Genomic DNA, 26413 nt, shown 5'->3' on the forward strand with positions numbered 1-26413 from the left:
TACATGATTACATGATTACACGCGCTCATGTACCTACATATAAAAGTGCAAATATAAATATTGTATATCAAGGAGAATTAACGGTCTGTAACAGGCCTCTTTGCAATCCACGCTTTGATGGCAGGAATTGCGTACACCTTGTTGGCAACAGCCTGGAGGTGCGGATATTTCCCAATCACATTCTCGCCTGCAAAGTGGTTGATAGTTTCATGGAAGCCAGCGAAGTAAAAATCTGCCCAGGTGAGCTGCAAACAAAGGAACACAACACATGAATTGAAAGACACGCCAGTGGTTAAATTCATCAAAAAATGTAACTGATCAATGGGGAGCATATTTTCCACAAGAAGATTAAAAATTGTCACTTGTTTTCATTAGCTAATTAATTGACTACAATTACTGGAAAATACCAATACTTGGTTCAGTGTGGCTGTGAAAGAAACAACAAATCTCTTCTCTTAATTTTTGTCTGCAAATGAAGACATGGACAGAAGAAGGGCTTAAGTCAGGTTGTGTCGTTATTCGGTAAATTGCATATATATGTTCCTTGGAGGCTGTTCTAGATACTACCTAAATGGCTTCTCGGTAGTGTCAATAGATGGCGTGTGATGTACTATATTGAGTTGCGCCGTTCTTCCTAATATTGCTCGTGTCCGACTTAAAATACACTCCAATGCTGACTTACAGCGAGCCAGCACTCATCGCTCATCAGAAGCAAAACGGCCGACGCAGGAGTAGTCTCGGGAGAAGAAACATCTGATATTTCAGCAAGTGACAGTGAATATATACCAAGTGAAACCTCAGATGATTCAGATACCAAATCCTTACTATCAGAATGGTCTGCCGTTCTCAGTCCAGTGTCATTTGAAACACCACAAAAAAAAAAAAAAAAAACTTAAGTTTTCAATTCAAAAGTATGCCATATTATGTTACTCGCCTGAAGGAACTGTATCAGGAAGCCAGACTAATATTACTTTTCATCAGGGGCGGTTTCTCCATAAGGCTGCAGGTTTGCGCTACCCCCATTAATTGTTTATGTTTATTTCAGGTAAAGTTTTATAATTTGGATTACTCAACTACAGTATTTTCATTCAACAAGACAAACCTTTCAAGAGCTTGAAAGAGCAAATATTGACTACAGGAGACTTTACAAGCCGGTACTCTTTGATGTTCACTGCAGGAGCCGAAAGTTGGCAGCAGAGAGTCAACCTGAGGTAGGATGAACCCTGGGCTGCCAGAGGGGTGCGCGGGGCTGATCGAGGGGTAGCGCAGGGAGAGGAAAAGATAAACGTGGCTTCTTATACATTGCTTAAATGGAGGTTTATCAACCTGGCTCCTCCTACCACGGCCGACTTGATGCGTCGCTCCAGCTAGCTCCTTGCAGCGCAGCGAGGGATCCAATCGGCCATGCTCCTACGAAACCAACTACTAGCAAAGTCACTAGAGACCGTTGGCGTTCAATATGAGAGTCGGTTATAGAACAGGGATGTCACCTAGCGACATTGGATAGAAGTTCTTCTGTTGGATATATAACTAATGGCTTTAAATTTGAAAATAAAAACTGCCATTTCTTTCAGTATAGTTGTGAGCTTTGTTATGTGCATACAAGCTAAGTAGCTTATAGATTTCACTGTGTAAACATTTGTGTCAGCGTGTGTGTTTTTATTATTGTGCATTTTTATCAGTTAGTGGCATTTTGCCAGATCATGAATTCGGTGCAGTCTTTAATGTCTGGGCCGTTTCCGCAACGGACTCCCGAAGAAAAATCCGAGGTGAAACGAATGGGTAGGCACACGCGACGTTTAATTTCTAAACCAGATACAAACCGGAATTAGGCTACCTCAAAGTGTTTCATTTCAATATGGTAAAAGAGTTCTTAAATGAAAAAAATACTGGGTTGTAGTAATATTCCTGAAAATAGAAATGTAAAATGTTTGTTTTATTTATTAACACGTTGAGTGCCGAGCCGATTGTAGCACACTATTCCACTGGTGCCAGGCATGTTTTTTAATTGCATTCCGCTGGTGCCAAAGCAATTGTACGCGTTGTAGTCTGTTTATATAATGTTGGGATGTATTTATATGATGTACTAAGTAAATTTTATCTCACCATACCATGGTCACGTGTGACGCCATATCGTGTCACATCAATTTTTAGGAAAGATAAAATATAGCGTGACGCCATATGGTGTCACAGAATTTTTTGTCATGGAATGTGCAATACGAATTTCAAATACGAGGTATTTATTTGCTAATTCAAATTAACGCAATATTTATGAAAACCTAGTAAAATGCAAAACAAGTACTTATATTACATTACATATTGTTGTGAACAGTTTTCTGATAACTCTAAACAATGAAAATATGCGTCTCGGCACGCCCGAGTTCTTGTTACTCGTTGTAATTTTTCAAACCTTATTGGCATCGTTGTTCAAACATCGTCCTTTGTGTACACTTGTTTCATGTGCTATTTTCATATTTACATTTTGCACATCTGATCAGGAAGTTAAGGGGAACGCGCCTACTATACGCTACCTGGCTGCTGGCGCAGCTCGACGCAGCCCGGTTGGTTCACGTCCGCTGCTTCGCTCCTCCCTACCTCTCCGCCACACCCCAACACTCCCGCGGCACTTCTAATTTTATGATTATTTATTTGTTCAATTTTGGCGTTTAAACTTGTGCTGGGTACATGCAGTTTTCACCTTAGCATTCTACTGCCTCCCACGAATATTCCTACCAAATTTCAGCCGAATCCGAGTGTAACACATGTATGTGTTCCCTCGTAAGATTATTACCAATATCTTCCATTTTTTATATTTTTGCACAACTATATAAACTGAGTGATAATACGTACGTAAACGAGGAATAAACAATGCCTGGCGCGCTTTCACCTGTGAGAATGATCACTGGCGAATCAGTGGCTTCGGAAGAATACTGTGGCGCCACATAGTGGCATAGAGTAAAAATACATAGCTGGAATAGACCCTGAAGTTCGCCCTTCACGTAGTACCAATTTTACGCGCATAGATGTCACAGCTGATTATCTATGGTGCATCGCCTGAAACTCAACTGTGCCGCCATATGGCGTCACGCCAACTCTGATTTCAAGAACGGTGTGCCGCCATATGGCGTCACGCCATGTCAAATTTGAAGACCACCGTGACGCCATATGGCGGCACGTGGCACCCAATGTGTTAATAAAAAGTGTCGTTGATGTATCTGGATTTGAAAATTAGCCTGTAATCATATTATATCAATGGTAAAAATTGTGCACCACTGAACTTTTAAACCACCAGCTGCCACTGCTTTTCATGACAAGTTTCAGTTATTGAAAAGATCTGTAGATACTTTGGGTAGTGTCCCAGTCCCTCATGTAGGTATTAAACCCGGGAAATTAAAAGATGTTAAAGATTTAGTAAGCTTTGTATGCACAGATGCACGTACATGGTTTGAAAATATTTTCCAGGAAGCTGAATCTGTGGGAGTAGGAAATTCTCGATATAGTGACTCCCCTAATGACATGTTGTGACCTGTCAAATGTTCGAACCCGTAAAACTTGTCTACATGATTCCAACAATGTAAATAATATTAATTTTCAGTGAAAATGTTTCTTGAAACTGGAATAAGGGCGTAACTATAAAATAAAAACTCACAACAAACCACAAAATTCATAAATATTTTTGATGCACATATTATGAATTAATCAAGAATGTAGTTAAGTATAATATTCCAAAATTCAGTATTTATGAGAAAAGTGCTTGATGTCATAATTCTTTAAACTCATTTATCTCAAAAGTGTGTGTTTTGAGTTACACCCTTGTTCCATCCATGTCTTCAAATATGGGACGGCAAATGATCTAATGTTCGGTTCACTATGGCAGTGAACAGGAATTTGTGGAACCTTTGCTCCAGCTATACTGGACTTTGTTTAGTGTGAGTGTGAAACTCTCATATATTGAAAATATAAATATTAATACAATACTAAAATATATAATATGTACCTTGCCACCAACAAAATATCCTCCATTTTCTTTGACTCTAGTATCAAGTTTGCTGAGTAATTGTGGTAATGTCTCCTTTAGAGCAATCTCCTTTTTCTTCTGCTTGATTGCTTCATCCTCCTCGTAGTAATATGGTACCTGAACTGGAAGAGAGAATCAACACTGCTGTTACCTGTCTTAGAGCAAGTAAACAATCTCAAAATACAGGATTATGCTGCAGCCCCACACAGTATCATAAGTACATACATATGTAGTGATGTATAGAAAGACAGGAACATGGAAAAGAACTCGTAGTAAGACAAACACAATGACAGGAAAAGAAAGAACAAGGCGAAACAGAGAACTTGGACAATCACCACATCTCAATCTCAATCCACTGCGCTCTTCTTATCAATCACAGTTATTGTGGATAAACAGAATACCAGGTGGAACTGACAGCTTTGAGTGATGATATGGACTTTGACCTTGTTGCCTTTTAATTATTTTTCTTATCTCCCATTCCTAGTACTCTTTCTGCCCATATTTGTCTGTGGTTGTGTTTATGTTTGTGTATGTTCCTTTCCAGCTTCCTTTGATGACAACTATTTTATTTATATAGTTTAATACATGTGAGCTACTTGACATATTACAATAATTCTCCTCCTTTTCTACTTTCATTATTACCAGTTTATTGAACTCGGCACTTCATGGGAATTTGATCCAGTTTTAGGACTGGATGTCCGTCCTGACGCCAACCACATATGGTGGGGGATGTGCAGACTATCGGATGTTTTTGTGGCGGTTAGTGGTATGGAATGGTACAAATGGATTTTTATCTGGGGAAAGTTTCTATATTTTTAGGAACACCGACTAACTTTTATGTCTGCGACAGCTTGGTTGCAAGGTTCATTCATCCCCTCCCCCATCTCGCCCCCATATTGAGAATTCAACTGGTTAATACTTCTGGGTCAGACAGAGAGAGAGTGATTAGAATTCATCACAGGTAGGCCCCATCCTTACAGGCAAGCAGGTCTCGTGTAGGCCTCTCCGGAGGCCGTAATCCATTATTATTTTACACACGTTAAGGAAGTCTTTTTAAAAGTAATTCGTTTGGAATTATCCATTACTCCCAACCCCATAACTTGTTCTTGCTAGCCATAAAAGTGCAATAAAAATATTACATAGGCCCTACAATCAATTATGAGCAAGAGGTGTAGGGCTTTCCCATCCACCATAAATCCCTCGGTGAACTACTTGTAAAGTGTGAGTCTCTGGATGTGACGATCACAGGTTTAAACTCAACAGAAATGATCAGATATTTTAAGAGCAAGAGAAACTTCCATTTAGTGCTCCATGTCATAGATGTCGGCATGTAAAAAGATCTCTGGTGACAAATTTGGTGTTTACCAGATAAAGATAACTGTAATAATAATAATAATAATAATAAGGCCAGCATGCAAACCATTTGGCCTTGAGTCGGACAAGATGTACAAATAAAGGCCAATGGACAATTCGGCTCTAGAAAAGGTAAGTTCCCTTACGAATAAATTAATTTTAGTAATAAATATTATCTTACCATCTTTTATATCAACGACGGTGTCGACAACAGAATCAATCTCCAAGTCCTCCAAATCGTCTTTCCCAGCAAGGCCGACTAGTTTTGCTACATAACGAGCAATAGCAGCTGACTGAGTGATTCGTTTTCCATCAAAGTCGATGTAGGGAAGCTTTCCATACGGTGTAGCTGCGGAAAGAAAAAAGTTTGTAAGTAATAGGATTTGTTTCGCGTGACATTTTACAGAGAAGCTTACATGAAACACTGTAATACACAAGTTAACAGCAGGTATTTGTTTCACAAAGTTCAATCAAAATTAATACCTTCTTTTATATTAACAAGAATACAAAAATACTTTAAAAACAGCTAGCACAGTTCTCATTTCATGACTTTATGTTGTCATCTGTCGATCATTACGATAATATGTATAGGCTTACTGCTGGTTGGTCCCGCGGTCTATGGGGCCACCTTTTAGCTGTTGAGCAGCTGACTGAATGTAACACATTACTCGGGGAAATAAAATGTATGAATTTATCATTGTCCAACCATTGTCCCCTTTTCTTTTTTTTAATGAATTTTTTAATGAATTTATTGAACTGAACATAACAGGCTTTTGCCCAGTTACAATGTTTCAATATGCAATTCAAAATAAAACACTCACAGATTATTTATAGCTAGACACTAACTACTTACTACTTCTAAATCTACTGTGTAGCATCTTGCACATGGGCGGATCGCTAGCTCCACATGCAACACACCACCTAACTAAACTAACTACTTACTACATGAATATACTACTTAACTACTTCTAAATCTACTTTGTAGCATCTTGCACATGGGCGGATTGCCAGCTCCACATGCAACACACCACCTAACTAAACTAACTACTTTACTACATAAATATATACTAAATCTGTCTGGCCGCGACATCACCCCTGGTGAGGAACTGCTACCACCCTTCCCTGGGATGCCACGACCAGACATGTCTCACGAGGCTCGGGAACCGATACCTCATAGACCCTTTAAGCTGTCAATGTTATTTCCTCACCACTCCTTCCTGTAACAACCCACATGTGTGCGGATTGCCTAGCTCCACATGTAGGCTGTCACACCTGTATTTCACTGCCGAGACGGATTCCATAACTCGGCTCATCTTTCACTGTCTCATTGACAACTTACTTCCTCTAACCTAACACTATTCACTACTTTACTCTACTTTACATGTGCAGACGTACCGAATCAACACTTTAGCTTGAGATAGGACAGGCCTATCTCCCCCTCTTCCAAATCTACTGTACGTCAGCAGCCAAAAACAAACAAACTAACAAAACCAAACTAAAATAAAACCAAAATAAAAACGGGCCGACAAACAACCAACAAACTCATTAGAAGGTATACAGTACGGCTTACATATCAATGAATTGAATCTACTAATTAGAAATATACAATACCTAAGGAACAAAGAAACAAAACTGAACAAATATAAAAACAAAACATAATTATAATTATTGTCACCCTTACTTATTAGTGAGTTATACTATATAATGTTCCATATCTGTGAATAAATCGAATATATTAATTCCACATTCAGTTATAATTTACTACCACAGACATATTCATTAATAGTTAGTTACATATATCTTTGAACGTAGCTACATGTAATTATCTCTGTTTTCTTTACATTTTTTTTTTCCCCAAATACCTCTCATAACATTAAATAATTTGGCTATCTTTCCCGGTTTCTTCCATTCTCTGCTTAATAGACTAGAAAGTGTGTACAGTTCATTTTCATTTAGAATTTTGTCCAATTCTTTCCTTTCTATGTATTTCTCTCTAATGTTTCTAGTTTCTTTGTAGTCCTTAATCAAATGAGCCACTTCCATATTTGAATTACATAAAATACATTTATTTTCGTCATTTTTTTCTCTTAAAGCTTTATTTTTATACACTCCCATCAGCCACCAGATTATTCCTCTCATTACCCTTTTTGTTAACATTTGTGTCCTTATTGTCATATTCTCACTTATTTTACAAAATTCTATTAGTGTTCTCTTACTATTGCATTCTGTCCTAATTGTTTGTCTTTCTATATCTTTCACTCTTTGAACTACTTTCTTATGCAATCTCCTGTCATCCCTTTCAATATTAGTCACCCAGTATGATCCCATTCCTATGTACTCTAGAAGCTTCTTCACCCCATCCACCGTCCCCTTTTCTTACAGGGTGGGTTATATAGTGAAATGAATCTTCGTAGCTACTTTTTACGACCGGATGCCCTTCCTGACGTCAACCTCATCGGAAGAGCTAATGAGATGAAATGAATGCCATGATATATGATAGTCGGAAGGTATGGGGTGACTGAACATATCCTACTCCTGTCCAAGAGCTGCAAGGGGTCTACGTAAGGCTTAACGTTCCCATCCGACGGACAAATTACATCAACAACGTTGTATGTTCTGTTACTGTAAAATGCTCATGGAAGAGATATGTGCTTGAATCCCACCACTTACTTTTATAATTAAACATGGAGAAATCTTGTCCCATAACCCACAATCCTCCACTGCACACATAAAACATGGACGCATTTAGGGTCGCTGCCATAATTCACAGCAGTTAGACGTAATTGCCAACTCTGCCTTGCTAATGGGCCATAAACAATAACGAAACAGAACTCCCTTCGAGAGGCTTTCTGCTAAACGCCCCTGACGTGGTTACACCAATGGTTTCTTGCCACTAGTCAGGACGAACGCAAACTAGTAAAGAAAAACAGTTGGTCGCTCCTACCGGCACTCACCATGTGTCGAACCTCTATCTCTACTCTCTGGGAACCCGTGAAAATCCGCGACGACGTAACAAGATCCAAAGCCATACAACAGGCAAAAGGAGTCCTTCAAAGGGCGCATTGAGTCCCATTCTATTTACTCTGACTGCAGCAGATGTTGGTAGAGCAATACCATAAAATGTTAAGTAGTACATTTATGCGGATAGCATGGTGTTGGCCTTAAGCAGCCAAGAGCACATTTAGCAAATCTTGGCCAGAAAAAGGGTGCTACCCTTCACGTGGCCCACCCCATCCCATTAGGGTGGGGAATAAAACCATAATAATAATAATAATAATAATAATAATAATAATAATAATAATAATAATAATAATAATAATAATAATAATTCATCAGGCCTTCAACAGAGTGAATGGACAGAAGAAAATAACTTGCATCTGAATGAGGTTAAGGCATAGCAACTGGATTCGAGTATTTTTGTTGTACAATAAATATTTTTTTAAATCTGTTTAACACCTTTAATTGTTTGTGAGTTGCAATCTAATAAACATCGAGTCTTGCTAAATTAAATGTTTCCTTTTTTTACAAGAAATTTTTCATTCCTCCTTTGCAATCTGTTAATTGGTTTAAATTCTTCTCCATTTGTATAATATGCTGTATATCTCCAATATTTGTAATAAGATTTGAGTTATTTAGATTAATCTTTCCAAGTAATTCTGTAATAGAGTATTTATTTGTAGTAGGAGTTACGTTATCCATTTCCATTTATTACAGAGAAAAAAGTAGTTGGAATATTTTTCCTAGGAGTAACCTATGAGTCGGAAAATCTCAATTTACTACTCTGGCGGGGGAGGGGGTCTATCTGACTTGGAGTCAAAATTTTCCTCCAAGCCAGAGGAAAAACCCCCTCTTTGCCGCTAACTTGGAATAAAATTAATGTATAATTTAATGAAAGTGAAAAGGAATCGAATTTTCTTGAGAAACGGCTTATTTCTGGGTTGAATTTGAGTTATTTAGTGAACTGTGGTGCTATAATTTGGAATAGGCCGAAATTGTTATTCTAGACCAGTTACAAGCAAGCCTCTGCCATTTTTCCGTTAAGTGCGTACGCTGGTCATTCCAATCAGCGCGTCAGAGTAGGGATCAAATAGCTGGAATACTATGATGAACCAGTGTGTTACGTCTGTTATGTACAAGCAGTATCAGAAAATGTATGAACCAGAGGAATGACACGCTAAAGAAGAAAGTTAACGAACTCCCCAGCTATTTCCCGCCATTATTCAGACAGGCTGTTATACTCCGTATGCAGCAGAAATCCCATCTATCTGAGATGAGTGACAGCATAAGAGATAAAGAACAAACAATGGTCAATCTAATGTTATTGTTGGTCAATTTCATCAGCTTTCGATATTGTAGGTCTTGTTCCTCTCCTTCTTCTTCTGTTTACCTCTGTTTTCCCTCGGCCTCAGCGAGGGATCCCACCTCTACCGCATCAACGGCAGTGTCCTGGAGCATCAGACTCTGGGTCGGGGATACAACTGGGGAGGATGACCACTACCTCGCCCAGGCGGCCTCACGTGCTATGCCGAACAGGGCCCTTGCAGGAAGATGGGAAGATTGGAAGGGATAGACAAGGAAGAGGAAAGAAAGCGGCCGTGGCCTTAAGTTAGGTACCATCCCGGCATTTGCCTGATGGAGAAGTGGGAAACCACGGAGAACCATTTCCAGGATGGCTGAGGTGGGAATGTGGACCCCGTTCTAGCCCTCCTACACTTTTCAAATTTCGTGGCAGAGCCGGGAATCGAACCCTGGCCTCCGGGGTGGCAGCTAATCACACTAGTTTTATTCCGACTCTGTAATACCACTCTTATAGCCGGTGCGGTAAAACTGAATAAAACATAAATGATCGGAAATTGTATTCTCTACAACTTTTGTTATGTAGTACGATACTTTTCGATTGGACCAATAACATAGGTATTTAAAAACTCAATTTTAGACGCTTCCTCTAAACTACCATTTCATCCAGGGTGAATAAAATTGTTTATAGGATTTTTGCTTTACGTCGCACCGATACAGATAGGTCTTATGGCGACAATGGGACAGGAAAGGCTAGGAATCGGAAGGAAGCGGCCGTGGCCTTAATTAAGGTACAGCCCCAGCATTTGCCTGGTGTGAAAATGGGAAACCGCGGAAAAACATCTTCAGGGCTGGCGACAGTGGGATTCGTACCCCCTGTCTCCCGGATGCGAGGTCACAGGTGCGCGCCCCTAACTGAATGGCCAACTCGCCCGACGTTTATAGGTTAGACTGTAGTTTCTTATTTGCCGACTCTATATACCGATTTTCATTAAATTCTGTTTACCCATTTTCTCGTGGCTCGGCGTTGGAATGGACTTGGCAAACAAAAATACAAATTTATGAATATCTCTGTTATCATAGCCGGTACAGTAAAATTGTATAATATATACATGATCGGAAATTTCATTCTATAATATGGATATATTCAGTTCTGAAATACAAGGGTAGGGAGATGTGAAGTTTATGGAATATTATGGACTTAAGGAGGAAACAACACAATTTCTTAAGGAAATTCATCCTGCAACAAATTATTTTTATCTCAAAAAACACTTTCACAATTTATAAAAACACTGTTTTTATTTCTGGCTTTCTTTTATTTTCACAGTGTTTTACGGAATTTGCAATGTCTGATTTGGTAGTGAAAACCAAAGCACAAAGGAACTCGCTGGTTAAATGTGTAAGGCTTTTGGAAATTCAAGCCAGCTGCATAGTTCTGACTATTTACACTCAACATTAAGGTCCAAATTCCCAACAGAAACCTCAGTTAGCGGGCGGTAACAAAATAAATTGGATTCTTTTCTCCAGTCATCCCCATAATGTTCCAGAAGCAGTTTTTTCACATCGTGAACTTTTCCCTTGTAATAATATGTTGCAGTGGAATTTGAGGAATGTCAAGTAGTTGCTCAGAACTTCTATTGCTCCTCAGTGACATATAGGATTCGTTTGCTTCGAACTTGAAGTTAACCAGAGCCTTCACTTTGTTGTCATTTTTGACAGTATTTTCCTTTATCCTTATCTTTTTAACTCCACTTATGCCATTCAATTTCTTATAAATCTGTCCTAATATTTTCAGATCATAAACGAACCAATCTTCACCTAGTTTTCTCACTGTTCCTGTTTCTTGGTAGATAACATTGTACTCATCTGCTTGAGCAATAACGGCCTTTCCCCTCAGTTGTTTTTCTATGCGCCCAAAAATTCTGCCTGCTGGCATAAAACTATGCCCTCGGGTACGAAACACTATTTCCACCTCTGTAATATGCAATGGATATCTCTTTCTCAACCACTATCGCAGGGCATGCAGAACATGGTTGACTTTATTCTGCCCGGCGCATCCGTCACAAAACATTCGAATTACCGGGCGAGTTGGCTGTGCGGACAGGGGCGCGCGGCTGCGAGCTTACATCCGGGAGACAGTGGGTTCGAATCCCACTGTCGGCAGCCCTGAAGATGATTTTCCTTGGTTTCCCATTTTCATACCAGGCAAATGCTAGGGCTGTACCTTAATTAAGACCACGGCCGCTTCATTCCAACTCCTAGGCCTTTCCTATCCCATCGTCGCCATAAGACATATGTGTGTCGGCGCGACGTAAAGCCTCTAGCAAAAAAAAAAATACATCCAAATTTTAAACACATCGTTCTTGTACTGCAAGTTACGCAAATATACTGCCGGAAAAAAGAATTAGTACACCCTCTTAGAGTTTTTCAATTCACTCAAGATTTATTGTTGAAACCGTGCATATGGAGTACATGAAATGATTACATTTACCTATCAAAGCTCACGCGATATTGAGGCACCAGTTGTCGATGCATGCTGAAACACCCATAGTAGTACGTGCTGTATCCTCCAAGGACAGCAATGCAGGCGCTGATTCTGGCATCCATTCAATCATACAGATGGCGAATACTGTCTTGGGATACATTATCCCACGCTTGTTCGACCTGTTCACGTAGTTCTGCAAGAGTTATGGGTTGACGAGTCGCATGTGTCAGTTGTCGTCCCATCATATCCCACACATGCTCGATGGGAAACAAGTCCAGAGATCGTGCTGGCCAGCGAAGTTGCTCCACGTCTTGCAGAGCACGTTGAGTTTCACGCGCAGTGCGTATGCGAGCATTATCCTGTTGGAACAACACGTCACCTTCCTGTTGCCGGGTCTTACAAGATTCTGCACGATCCGAGCGCTGGTCAGCGTTCTCTCCACAAACACAGAAATTAACGAGAGTTGTAGCTTATCGCACCCCAGACCATGAGGCCTGGGGTGGGGCCAGTGAATGCACTCTACGAGACAGCACTCGCCAGGTCCACGTCGTACGCGCATACGACCATCACTTGCATGCAGGCAGAATCTGCTTTCATCGCAAAAGACCACGGGCCGTCATTCAATCATCCAAGTGATCCTCTGACGGCACCAATCGAGCCGTGCACGTCGATGCTGTGGCGTCAGTGGAAGACGTGCTAGAGGTGTGCGTGCCCCTAGTCCCACTGCTAGTAATCGGTTGGCAACAGTTCGTGTTGACACTTCTGGGCTCCCAAACCCTCTTGTCTGTGTTGTGGTAGCTGTACGATCTGCCACAGCTGCCCCTAGAATACGACGACCTTGGCGGATATCTGTGCTGTGTGGACGTCCAGAACCTCGTCTACGGGTGTGAGAATGTTCATGTGACCATTGCAACCAGCATCATTGCACAACTGATGCAGCATATCCAACTTGTGTGGCAATTCTCTGGAAGGACCACCCCGCCACTCGGAAGGCCACAATTTGATCCCTGTTAAACTAGCTCGGTTGGCTGTAGGAAGCACGAGTGCGTCTCCGTGGCATGGCGCCTGTTTGCTTCACACGTTTACATCTCACTGACGACGGAACACCGGCAATGGTTAAGTCTGCGATTGCAATGAAACTCGGAAAACACATTGAGGTACGCATGAAGAAGATGTCAGAATCAATTTTGGGTGCCGACATTCATTATGGTGTTAACTAGGGTCCTAAAACGTGTGACGTTTCAAGTTCCGCGCAAACAGAGATGAATACCTGCTGGCCAATGCTAAGCTTGCCTCGTGCCACATCTCAGAACCTCCTCCCTTCCCCCATCCTCCTGGTTCCCCGCCGCACGATTCCCATCTCCCCGCGTCTGACCGCCTGTTTAGCTGCTGAACGGGACAGGTGCTACACTTTGCGTGCTCTATCAGCCTTCCTCATAGCTCTCCTTTGTAATTCCCACATTGTATTTGTCAGTTTACTTTTTCTGAAATGTTCATGAAACCGTTTGCGATGATTCCTTAAGCGTAATGTCCTTGAGCATGTCAGAAATTATCCTGTGCTGAAAGTTAAAACCTAAAATTCCACATGCAGTGCAAAAGACCACGCTTCAATCTACATTATTACGGCCTTTGTCACGTAGTGTGACATCACCTCGTGAGCGTCAATACCTATCTGAAAACAGTTGACTGCTTAACACTCACGCTCAATCGCGTTATAAATCTGCAGCTCCCGAAAGTTCAGCGGACCTTCTTCACCGTGACTTCCGTGATTTACTTGATTTACTTGAATAATTTTTGATGCGCTCGACAACATTACGCTTACAGAATCGTTGTAAACGTCTTCACAAACATTTCAGAAAAAGTAAAGTGACAAATACAACCTGAGAGTTAATAAGGAGAGCTATGGGGAAGGCTGATTTTACACAAAGTGTAGCACCGGTCCCGTTCAGCAGCAGGCGCGGAGTGAAGGGAAACGTGCTGCGGGAACCAGAAGGAGGGGTGAGGGAAGGAGGTTCAGAGATGTCGCACGAAGCAGGCTTAGCATTGGTCAGCAGGTATTCAACTCTATTGGCGCGGTACTTGAAATGTCGCAACTTTAAGGCCCCTTAGTTAACGCCCTAATGAATGTGGGCCTCCAAAATTGATGCTGACACCTTTTTTACGTGTACCTCAATGTGTTTCCAAGTTACATCGCGATCGGAGACTTAACCATTGCCGATGTTCCCTCGTGAGTCTTATGGCTGTAAACATTCCCTATTGAAAGGTATACGCTGATGGCGCTCTGGCAGTTATGTCACTACACTATCTGTTGGCGGACGACGTTGAAACCATTCTACTATCCCCCAGGTGGCATCTGCCGTCATCGGATCAAAATCGATTTAGTCCTTCCAGACGTACTAATTTTTATTTTCCGGCAGTGTAACAGATTAGAGCTAAGCCAATTTCATTTGACCCACGGGCGGCCTGGTTTTCATGCCACGTGAAAAATGTTGGGTTCTCACACTAATGGAACTCAACGAAAGGAGTAGAATCCTATCTGACGACTGTGGGCGGGTGTTTTGGATAATGGCTGAACTTGTTGTAAATCAAAATAGAATGGCATCACTTCCGGTAGTTCCTTAGTTTCACGTAAAAGTTGATAGAAGGCATTTGCCCGAAGTTTGTGCACCCTCAATTCTGTGATCTTGACTTGCTTCACCTTGCTATATGATGCTGTTGTAATTTCATTCATCTAAATGCATGTCGAACAAGCATCAGTGGCTGGGCTAGAAACTCCTTCACAAATATTTTGTAAAACATAGAATACATTATTTTGTACTCGTTTTCACTAACAGATACACCTTTTGTAGCTTGGTTATTGATAAAGAAGAAGGATCAAGGTGAATTCTCTTGCTCTTTGCACGTCCATAATGCGATTATCTCCCTTTCAGTCGTCTTATAAAGTTTCTTACAGCATTTTTTCTTTTCAGCAGACTTTGCTGAATTTTTGTCCTCCCCCCCCCCCCCCCCCCCACACGTTTCTCTCAATAGGAACATCACCATTATTTCAAATTTTTGCTACTCTTAGCACTCTTGATTTAGGAATGCTCAAGCCATAGCCACATAGCAGGAACATTGCAATGAGCAACAGTGCGAAGATAATACTCAACACTTGCTTATTTTTTGGTGTGTTTGTCTGAGACCTACAACCAGGACGACGTCGCTAAGGTTCACAAACGGCTAGAAATTGTGATAGGGTTTGGTCCTGAGTTATTTTATCTAGTACTTTGTAAAATGTTGCGCGGTTCTTCGCTAGGTCAGCATTTGTTACACATCTGCATTTAAATGCCTTGGAATTGAGATTAAAAGGGCGGTCTGGAAGTCTTTGCAGTTGTGTATCAGGATCTTCACATTTCTTACGTCTCTCTTCTTTCCTCTCTTCTGTACGCACTCGTGGACGTTTCCTGTACATTTCCAACTTCTTTTTCCATAATAAATTCTGATCAGATTCTTCGTTGACCTACTTACAACCAAAACTGTGACTGAACTAATGACAATGCCCGTTACAATAATGTGCTCTAGAATTGCGCGGGCGGTATCATTAGATGTTTGTTGTGATTGTAACAGTAAGCTCGGAACAATGTTGGGGAAGTATTGCAAGACTGGCAAAATATATTAATGTTTGAAATAAAAATGTTTCAAGCCATCTGAAAAATAATGGATTTTTAAAGTTTGCATCGCAACAAATATGCACATGGAGATATCAAGTTTTGATTAAAAAGATAAAATTTCAGACGCATTTATGATGGAAAATATTGAGTTTTGGTACAAAATAATAATAAGGTTCGATGCAGCTCAAGAAGCCAAGCATAAATCGACATAAAACAGGATTTTGAAAGTTAGCTCCTCATTTTAATTTCAAAAGTTAAAAAATTCCAGATTATTTCTGTAAATATCATCAGAATAAAAGCTCATGATTTCCTGGTATTTGCATATATGAATATGCCGATCAGTTACTAACTTATAATTTGGGTTTTCGTTCGAAGTTATCAAGGTAGAAGTTCAAATGTTATTGTAAGTCTTTTCGTTCTCCTGTAAAAAATGTAAACGTGGAGATATTAAGTTTTGAAAGTTAGCTCCGCATATCTTTAGTTATGTAGTATTTATCGATAGGACCACTAATAACGTAAATATTGGGAATTACATTTTAGGCATTCCCCTAAACTACCGTTTCACTCAGCGTGAATAAAATGAGTTATAGCCTGGATTGTAGTACATCATTTCTCGACTTTACACACCGATTTTCATTAAATTCTCTTCAGCCATTTTCTCGTGATGCACGTACATACATACATACAGAGAGACAGAAATTAAGGAAAAGTAAAAAGTGCACTACCTTGTTACTGTAGACACGGCCGATATAAAAAAAACCATTCTTTTTACATTATGAGCAATGTACAGGTCCGCCTCTGTGGTGTAGTCGTTAGTGTGATTAGCTGCAACCCCCGGAGGCCCGGGTTCGATCCCCGGCTCTGTCACGAAATTTGAAAAGTGGTACGAGGGCTGGAGCGGGGTCCACTCAGCCTCGGGAGGTCAACTGAGTAGAGGTGGGTTCGATTTCCTCCTCGGCCATCCTCGAAGTGGTTTTCTGTGGTTTCCCACTTCTCCAGGCAAATGCCGGGATGTACCTGACTTAAAGCCACGGCCGCTTCCTTCCCTCTTCCTTGTCTATCCCTTCCAATCTTCCCATCCCCCCACAAGGCCCCTGTTGAGCATAGCAGGTGAGGCCGCCTGGGCGGGCTACTGGTCACCCTCCCCAGTTGTATCCCCGACCAAGAGACTGAAGCTCCAGGGCACTGCCCTTGAGGCGGTAGAGGTGGGATCCCTCGCTGAGTCAGAGGGAGAAAACGACCCTGGAGGGTAAACAGATAAAGAAGAAGAAGAGCAATGTACAGAAAAAAATTCTTATTTTATATAGGCCTGTATATAGATAAACAGATTATTCGGAAATATTTTCGTTGACATTAGGTCTATCAAAAGAGTGCGTACAACAAACGCTTAAGAATATGTTATTTCCGTTCCTTGTCCGGCACCATGGCTAAATGGTTAGCGTGCTGGCCTTTGGTCACAGGGGTCCCGGGTTCGATTCCCGACAGGATCGGGAATTTTAACCATCATTGGTTAATTTCTTTGGCACGGGGCCGGGTGTATGTGTCGTCATCGTCCTCATCACGACGCGCAGGTCGCCTACGGGATTCAAGTCAAAAGACTGCACCTGGCGAGCCAAACATCTCCTCGGACACTCCCGGCACTAAAAGCCATTCCATTTTTCCGTCCCTTTATACCATGTACTTATTTATCGTACGAGGGATAATATCGCAGATGGTTGCGAAAACTAGGATTTTTAGTCCAAGGCCCGTGGGGCATGTCGTGCATGTCACTTCAACTAAAGAGCCATTTTATTCTTTTCGGTAGGGCAGATATTAAGAGAGGTATCATCAACGTCAGAGCGCCACGCAACCTGAGAACCACGGCGAATTTCGCTCAACTTTGGACTGTACCATACGTCCTCATTCTCGCTCGAATTTGTTCAGCTTCATCATATTTTCGTTGCTGCCCCGGACTGGCGTAGAGAAATATGTTAATATGTCGCATTAAACGTGTGAAAAGAGCTTCGCACAAATTCCTGAAGGAAACCCTCAATCTTCTCTTCATCCTCTGCAAATTCCCGTGCGAAGAACGGGTACAAATGCTAATGAGTATATATTATTCGCAGTAGCGGTAATTGGGAATTAGAAGTGGGGGGGGGGGAGGCAAAGAATATACGCCAACAGAAAGTAGCTGGGGGTGGGGGGTTATACACATCAGAACTGAACAGAAAAGCTACCAAATGGTAAGTTTTTGATGCTCTTTGAACGAATTTCGACAGACAGGTAAAGGTTGAGAGATTACTAACTTTGAGATTTTGATTCCATACTATACAAGGGGCCTCCGTGGCTCAGACGGCAGCGCGTCGGCCTCTCACCGCTGGATACCGTGGTTCGAATCCCGGTCACTCTGTGTGAGATTTGTGCTGGACAAAGCGGAGGCGGGACAGGATTTTCTCCCGGTTCTCCGGTTTTCCCTGTCACCTTTCATTCCAGCAACACTCTCCATTCTAATTTCATAGCATCTATCAGTCATTAATTAATCACTTTGGGAGTGGCGACCCCATCGTACTAACACCCTATATCTGATTCATTCATTACAACCCTGACCCGGTCAATGACTGGAAAACAGATTGTAGGTTTTCATTTTTCACTATACAATAAACCTTTTACCAAAGTAACAATATCACACACGTATTACAATTAAATAGAAGTACGGCGTGATTATAGTATTTGACTACACACAAAGAAACTAACAGACAATGTTAAAGAGACTGCCAGACTCTGCAAGCAGGTGAATCATACCTGTGTCCACGACCTTGGCAAAAAATATACCCCTGTTACCCTTCCTCATAGCATTTGCAAAGTCTCCACTACTTGCTGTGGTGCTATACAAATCGCTTAGCCGCGACGAACGACATTTTGTGCGTATTTTCGATAATAATTATGTTAATAATTAAACATGTAAACACATTTTTTAAAAATAATTCCTATAACTCCTACTTTCACCCGGCTGAAATGGAATAAAAATATGTTTTCTCTACAAAGTGGGGGAGGGCAGCGCCCCCCTTAGCCGCCGCTACTGATTATTCCTAAAAAGTTAATTCCCTTCGCTCGGAAGTTGTTTGTGTTGTCTCCAGCATTCCTGCAACTCATAACTTACACCACACACACACACACACACACACACACACACACACACACACACACACACACACACACACACACAGAACTTTCCTCCACCATATCTACAACACCAAGACGCATGCTGACACCAACCACCTTTGTCGGAGGGCTGCCTTATAGGATCTGCGCCAGTCTAATAATAGTCACACAGAATTATTATTATTATTATTATTATTATTATTATTATTATTATTATTATTTTCCACCTGACGTAAGAAGCGATTAAACAAGGTAAGCCTCAGGGGATCGTAACTTGGGAGCGTTGGCTAGCGACCACGGGGCACCGAAGTCAATCTGATATTACCGGACTGTTCACTTTTATCAAGGTATGCGAAGTCCGGCCCCATGGCTAAATGGTTAGCGTGCTGGCCTTTGGTCACAGGGGTCCCGGGTTTGATTCCCGCCAGGGTCGGGAATTTTTCGCTGGCACGAGGGCTGGGTGTATGTGACGTCTTCATCATCATTTCATCCTCATCATGACGCGCAGGTCGCCTACGCACGTCAAATCAAAAGACCTGCACCTGGCGAGCCGAACATGTCCTCGGACACTCCCGACACTAGAAGCAAAACGCCATTTCATTTTAAGTATCCGAAGCTAAGGGCTCTTTCATTTCCACATCCTACGTAGTTCCTCCTTTTTAAAAATATTTTTTTACAGGAGTTGCTTTACATCGCACCGACAGAGATATGTGTTATGGCGACGATGGGATTGGAAAGGCCTAGTAGTAGTGGGAAAGAAGTGACCGTTGGTTATAATTAATGTACAGCCCCAGCATTTGCCTCGTGTGAAAATGGGAAACCACGGAAAACCATCTTCAGGTCTGCCGACATTGGGGTTAGAACCACTCTCTCCGGGATGCGAGCTCACAGCTGCGCAGCCCTAACCGCACGGTTAACTCGCCCGGTGACAATAGAATTAACAGAACAAGTCAAGCTGGAGGTGGTGCTGCGGTGCTTCGCTGCAGGTGACAGCTTCGAATCTCTCGAGCTCTGTATCGACTAGCCATTTCTAAGATAAGCAGATTTTATCTGAAATATGTAATCCTTCCAATTGCTTACCCCTCTATTAATCCGTAGTACCTACTCGTGCACAAATATGAAACGTCTTGCAAGTAGGTAGCATCCTATCTACAACACCAAGACGCATGCTGATTTATCCGTACACAGTATTTTCCGTCGTGCTTTTTACAGCATGTTGCGTACTCGTAAACACCTCGTACACCCAACCTTAGCGTCGTCTTTCCCAAGTAAATCCTTCTACTAGGTACGACCGGTAACGTAGCTTTCAACAAAGGGTTCTTGTCCAAATCTTACTTACGATAGAGGCAAGACATTGACTAGCCTATCGGGCAATATTCGCACATGAATGATCTGAAACCCCAAAAGAGAAAAGTGATACTGTACCGTTATTTATAAGACACAGTAAGTATATAGACTGGTCGGTACTTACATTCCTTCAACTTAGGCCAATCTTCCTCTTCGATGCGAATGTCTTCAAACTCAATTCCTCCATAAAAAAACAGAAATCGAATTGATTCGCCGAGCCCTCTGAGATTGAAGTATGTGAGCTTGTACTTGGGAGCCATTGTTCTCCTTCCATCTACCAGACACCAGAATTTGACACAGACTGAACACTGTAGACTTGTTATCGCTCGCCCATACACCACAGCGTCAGAGGAGCTCAAGGCTATGTTAGTTTATTCATCGCGCCCTCTGGCTGAACGTTGCGTAACAACCTAGGACACCTCCAGAGACATATAGATTTAGACTGGCAATGAGCAGCAGGATTCTGAACCCGAAGTGTGCGGCAGCCGCCATCTTACGTCTCTACCATTACCGGATGCATTAATGTGAAATAGATTCCGAAACGAGTTATATTGGACGAGAGATAACTAAAAATATAAAAAGCACATCAAAATAACAATAATACTGATTTATTAGACCTATCAGCTCCTTTATTTTACTGGTTTAAAAAAGAAACATTAGTATATCTATTTACAAACGCTTAAATATAGGCATCTTCTTAAGACCGATTTATGGCCAGATCTGTTTCCATTCAACTCTCTTACAGCATGATTTACACGTATTTTCAAGAGCAATGATGAATTATGCTAATAAGGTGATAAACATGCTTGCCCGTTGGGTTTAAAACTAAATGAAAGGAGCTTAAGCTTGAAAACAAATTTATTTCATACAAATAAGCTCTGCCTTCATGAAGTATGTTTCCTTTCATGACAGAGCTTAAGCCATTACACGGTCGGTATTCTCTCTAAAACACATCTCAGTAAGTTTTCACACATGTACAACATCTTTCGCAGGAACCAAATACACTAGAGACAATACGCGACACTTCCGGATTTAATCTTGTTAAAATGGGAGACAAGTCGCAAGTGGCGCTCCTAGTGGCTTGACCTGAAAATTCGCGCTAAATTCATATATCAATGGAAATGTATATACGGAAATGGATAAATAAATTACGCCTAGAAAGAAAGTGTTACTAAGATATTAACTTCAAAGTTACTAAAGCAATTCTGGATAAATAAATGAAGAATTATGTAACAGGTTACTATTTAAAGACTGAAATTAGACATATAATCAAGATGTGAAATGGACTGCTGTGAAAGGGCTTGATCCTTCATTTATGCATTATTTTTTTAGCTTTAGAATTCCTTCCTGAACGTTCATGACTAGATTTTTCTCTTTTATTTAAAAGCATTGTATCATCATATTAAAACACTTGTTAACAAACATATCGGCACATTCCTTACACACAAGATTCAATTAATTTACATTTAAGAGCTGGACATTTTTCCTTTTAACTTGAAGCCTACTAACAGAAAGAAAATCTATAAATTTAGCCTCAGAAACATTCAGACTTTCCCTATAAGCAATACTAGCCATAATGCCATTACATTAGGGTAAAGCAAATTTGCACCACCATATTGTTTCAACAAAATATGTACATTTCTTAAATCACCCATATTTTCTTCAGTGCTTGACAACGCATTACGGCTTTCCAAATGGGGTAACTTGGAACACAACCAGCCACACTCATATGCATATGTATTTTCCTGAATTAAATCAAACCCACAGATCACACCTACAACAACACATCGGTATTGAAGGTCAACTGCTCCACTATATAATAAAATATTCGTATTACATTTTAAGCTAGTTAAAATATGGGTCGAGCAGGTCAGAAGATTATGAAGTACTATAAAATTATCTTCGTCACTGGAAGAATATATATGCAAACACAATATTACTTACATTTTCTTGTCACGAGGGAAACGGAAGAAAGACCGCGCATTCTTCTCGACCTCATAGTTACTGCAGCCAAACACAGCACATACCATTCCCCTCATGTTGAGAGGAGATGTCAAGGAATGACACACGCTACTATTTAATTATGTCAACTCACTGAAAACGCATAAATAACACCAAAAACTTCACGCACAAATACACGTGCTCTTATGACAGAATCAGTAGTTCTCAGGTCAATCCGCTAAAGAGAGCTCTAATAGCTGTCCCTCAATATCTCGCTGAGTGTCGCGTATTGTCTCTGCTGTATTTGTAGGAACGTAGGGATTACCCCTATTCTTCAAAGAAATGGATAACCGAGCTCGATAGCTGCAGGCGCTTAAGTGCGGCCAGTATCCAGTATTCGGAAAATAGTGGGTTCGAACCCCACTGTCGGCAGCCCTGAAGATGGTTTTCCGTGATTTGCCATTTCCACACCAGGCAATTGCTGGGACTGTACCTTAATTAAGGCCACGGCCGCTTCCTTCCCACTCCTAGACCATTCCTGTCCCATCGTCGTCATAAGACCTATCTGTGTCGGTGCGACGTAAAGCAACTTGCAAGAAATGGATAAGGATTTTTTTTTTTTGGTACACCTGCTTCCTTACAAGTATCACATTGTAGGGAATTGACTAACATCTTTACCACAAATCCTGAGAAATATTCAATAATGTAACACCTATCGATTTATGCAAGCTTACTAGTCCTTCCACTCTAATTTTAACAGTAATTTTAACATCTTTACAACATATTCTTAAAGAATAATGACACCAAGACCACTATTATTTAATTACTAATACCGGGCGAGTTGGCCGTGCGGGTAGAGGCGTTTGGGTCTGAGCGTTCATCCGGGAGATAGTGGGTTCGAATCTGCCCTGAAGATGGTTTTTCGTGGTTTCCCATTTTCACACCAAGCAAATGCTGGGGCTGTACCTTAATGAAGGCCGCGGCTGCTTCCTTCTAACTCCTAGGCCTTTCCTATCCCATCGTCGCCATGAAACCTATCTCAGTACGACGTAAAGCCAGTAGCAAAATTAATTACTAATAAAAGCAAAACAAAAACTCAACCTATAACAAAGTGCTGCAGTATTTATTATTATTATTATTATTATTATTATTATTATTATTATTATTATTATTATTATTATTATTATTATTATTATTATTATTATTATTATTATTCACTCCATCACAAGGGGGCTAACGCCAACGAATATACATCGGAAGGAAGTTATGTCTGTCTCCCACATAATTAGGCATCTTTAATAGTAAGTTTAATAGCATTAATAACTACTGTAGCCTACACGAGCAGATGTGAGCCACTTACCGGTGTACTGAAGCTCCTGTTCCTTCATTGTTCGTGAATGGGAAACATCACTCCCAAACACTACGCAGGTATTCATCACTCTACCACACAGTAATTTGCCGAAAATAAAAGTGAAATATGCATAAAATCAGCATAAAGCAAAACTGCACGTAACACAGTAAGTGGAGCTGTAGTGACGTAAGATGGCTGTGCTGGCTCCACTAGCAGCAGTGCTACCAGAGCCTGTCTATTTCCTATATGTCTGTGGACACCTCCCACAATGTCACGTATTATCAGCACACTTTTTCTGGATAGATTTAGATTCCGGTCCTGAATCGGTAGACCTCGGCAATCTTCGAGATTCGTACTGGCAACCTTTGAAACACAAACTATGAATCGCTTATGCATCGCTGTGCGACATCTGGCGTACACTTTACGTACTCGTACTGTTGTTGTTTACACAGCAAAGACAAACTATAGAATTCATGCTACGAACAAGATTCGCATCGAGAAATGTTATATAATGTGTGCGTGACACAGCTGTTGGCTTAAGATAATAACGGTTTAGAAACTTCATATCGATCGATCATATTATCGATTCAATTCAGATTTCATTTCCATTCAGTTGGCAGCGTTACCGGAACCTGGAGAGGTCCCTCCTTACTTCTCAATCCCGTACACAAGTGTACCGATAATAACGTCATTCCACAATTCATCATCTGTATAATATATAAAATAGCATGTCCTGACTGACTGATTCGTCATCGCCCAGACGAAACTACTGAGCATAAAGAAGTAAAATTTAGGGGATACATTTATATTACTGTGTGGGTGTTCACTAAGAAAGGATTTTTGGATATCCCGTCGCTAAGGGGGTGAAGAGGGGGATGAATTTTTAAAATGAGCATATCTCAAAAACTGAACAGTTTAAAGATGTAAATATTTGTATTTTGAATCTCCACTAAAATTAAAAAAACGCTTTTTCTTGTTTTCGCAAAATTCACTTAAGTGGGGGCAAAAATAAGTGAAAAGTGGGTTGAATCCTCTATATGAGGATACTTATTATCTCAAAAACTGAAGATGTTACAGACATGAAAACTGGTACCGGTACATGGAATCTCCTCTAAAAATAAAGAAACACGTATATACTTGTTTTCGGAATATCCACTTAAGGGGGTTAAAAGAACCGAAAAATGGAGTGCCTCAAGGGCAGTGTCCTGGAGCCTGGGACTTTGGGTCGGGGATACAACTGGGGAGAAGGATCACTACCTATGCCAGGTGGCCTCACCTGCTATGCTGAACAGGGACCTTGTACTGGGGATGGAAAGATCGGAACGGATAGACAAGGAAGAGAGAAAGGAAGGGGCCGTGGCCTTAAGATAGGTACCATCCGGGCATTTGACAGGAGGAAAAGTGGAAAACCACGGAAAACCACTTCGAGTATGATTGAGGTGGGAATCGAACCCCACTCTGCTCAATTAACCTCCCGAGGCTGAGTTGACCCCGTTACAACCCTCGTACCACCTTTCAAATTTCGTGGCAGAGCCGCGAATCGAACCCGGACCTCTGGGGATGGCAGCTAATTACACAAACCACTGCACCACAGAGGCGGACTAGCTGGAAGGTCAAGAATAAACAAACGTTATAAACACTTAGTATTTCGCCGCTTGTGGTGCGAACTCTGACCTATGCTGTTTGTTTAATAAAGCTCGACGACACCGAAATATAAATATTATATGCCAGAAAACTGAATCATAATGAGGGTCGTTATAGTTCAAGTTTCATTATTATATAGGTTCTCCACCAATCAGAGTTCAGATTTTCGTTATGATGCAGGTTCTCCACCAATCAGAGTTCAGATTTTCGTTATGATGCAGGTTCTCCACCAATCAGAGTTCTGCATTTCATTATGATACAACTGTTTGACGAATTAGGTAAGGATATCATCGCACCTGCACTCAACGCACTTGCTTCGCACTTGTTTCCAAAATCAAACATGTCGAACACACATATTAACGTCAATGCACCTTCTACATCCAATATTCCACAACCACACGGCACATACCCGCAAATTCACTTCACCAACTGTACAATAAAAAATGTGTATTTGAAATAAAGCTAGGTTATGATAACATTCTATCAAAGATTGAAAACATATGACATTGTCAAGGTCTCTGATTCACTCACGGAAAATCTATAACCAAGCACATGTGCTCTGTTCAGTAAACTCAGCTGTCAAGCGACATCTCGACAGAAATTTATGAATATTTAAAAAATAGAGGTATAATTGTCTTCTTCTTCTTCTTGTTGTTGTTTATCTGTTTACCCTCCAGGATCGGTCTTCCCTCGCACTCAGCGTGAGTGAGTGTCTGTTACACTATGTATGTATGTTTTTTCGTGAGTTGCGAGATTTACTGCCGTATTGAACCCTTGAACTTACCATTCCATCGTTGGTCGGCCACAGCTTCTGCAGTAGAGCCATATCGAACTCTTAAATCTTGGGGTCGTAGCGGGAATATTTCGGTCACGATCTTAACCAAACGATGGGGTTCAGAAGAAAGCCTAACTACTTGAAATGAGGAGCAAATATGTGCTTACTAACTTTTATTGAATTAATTAAATGCAAACATTTATTTTTATAAAATCATTCATCAAAAAAAATATTTAATGTTTCAACGCATTCACATTACATTGCGTGAGTTTTATCAGTTACATTTGGTTCATGCGCCCATGAATGTATGATTTATTGGCAATTCTCACTATTTTCGGTACTTTTCTACTTGTTTGAATTTAAGTATGATGGTGCGCTTACCTTTAATTATGTTACGTTTAGTTATTTTTCG

The 26413-nt window shown here is 40.9% G+C and overlaps 1 protein-coding gene across 1 annotated transcript; it reads right to left on the minus strand.

Annotated features, from left to right (window-relative positions):
* Positions 1-5: 5 nt before the first annotated feature.
* On the minus strand, positions 6-20642 carry LOC136878746 (glutathione S-transferase). The gene is made up of 4 exons (XM_067152202.2): positions 20415-20642; positions 5553-5720; positions 3998-4140; positions 6-245 (listed from the first exon to the last, which is right to left on the minus strand). The coding sequence occupies exons 1-4, from the start codon at positions 20548-20550 to the stop codon at positions 78-80; spliced, it is 615 nt and encodes a 204-aa protein (XP_067008303.2). The 5' UTR covers positions 20551-20642; the 3' UTR covers positions 6-77.
* Between the last annotated feature and the right edge of the window lie 5771 nt (positions 20643-26413).

Source organism: Anabrus simplex, chromosome 8 (assembly GCF_040414725.1).
Source record: "Anabrus simplex isolate iqAnaSimp1 chromosome 8, ASM4041472v1, whole genome shotgun sequence".
NCBI lineage: Eukaryota > Metazoa > Arthropoda > Insecta > Orthoptera > Tettigoniidae > Anabrus > Anabrus simplex.

Coding starts and splice junctions, on each gene's coding strand:
- LOC136878746 (XM_067152202.2), bottom strand. CDS start 20,550: ATGGCTCCCAAGTACAAGCTCACATACTTCAATCTCAGAGGGCTCGGC. Junction 5,721..20,414: donor TTGGCCTAAGTTGAAGGAAT/GTAAGTACCGAC, acceptor TTCTTTCCGCAG/CTACACCGTATGGAAAGCTT. Junction 246..3,997: donor GATATTTTGTTGGTGGCAAG/GTACATATTATA, acceptor CTTTGTTTGCAG/CTCACCTGGGCAGATTTTTA.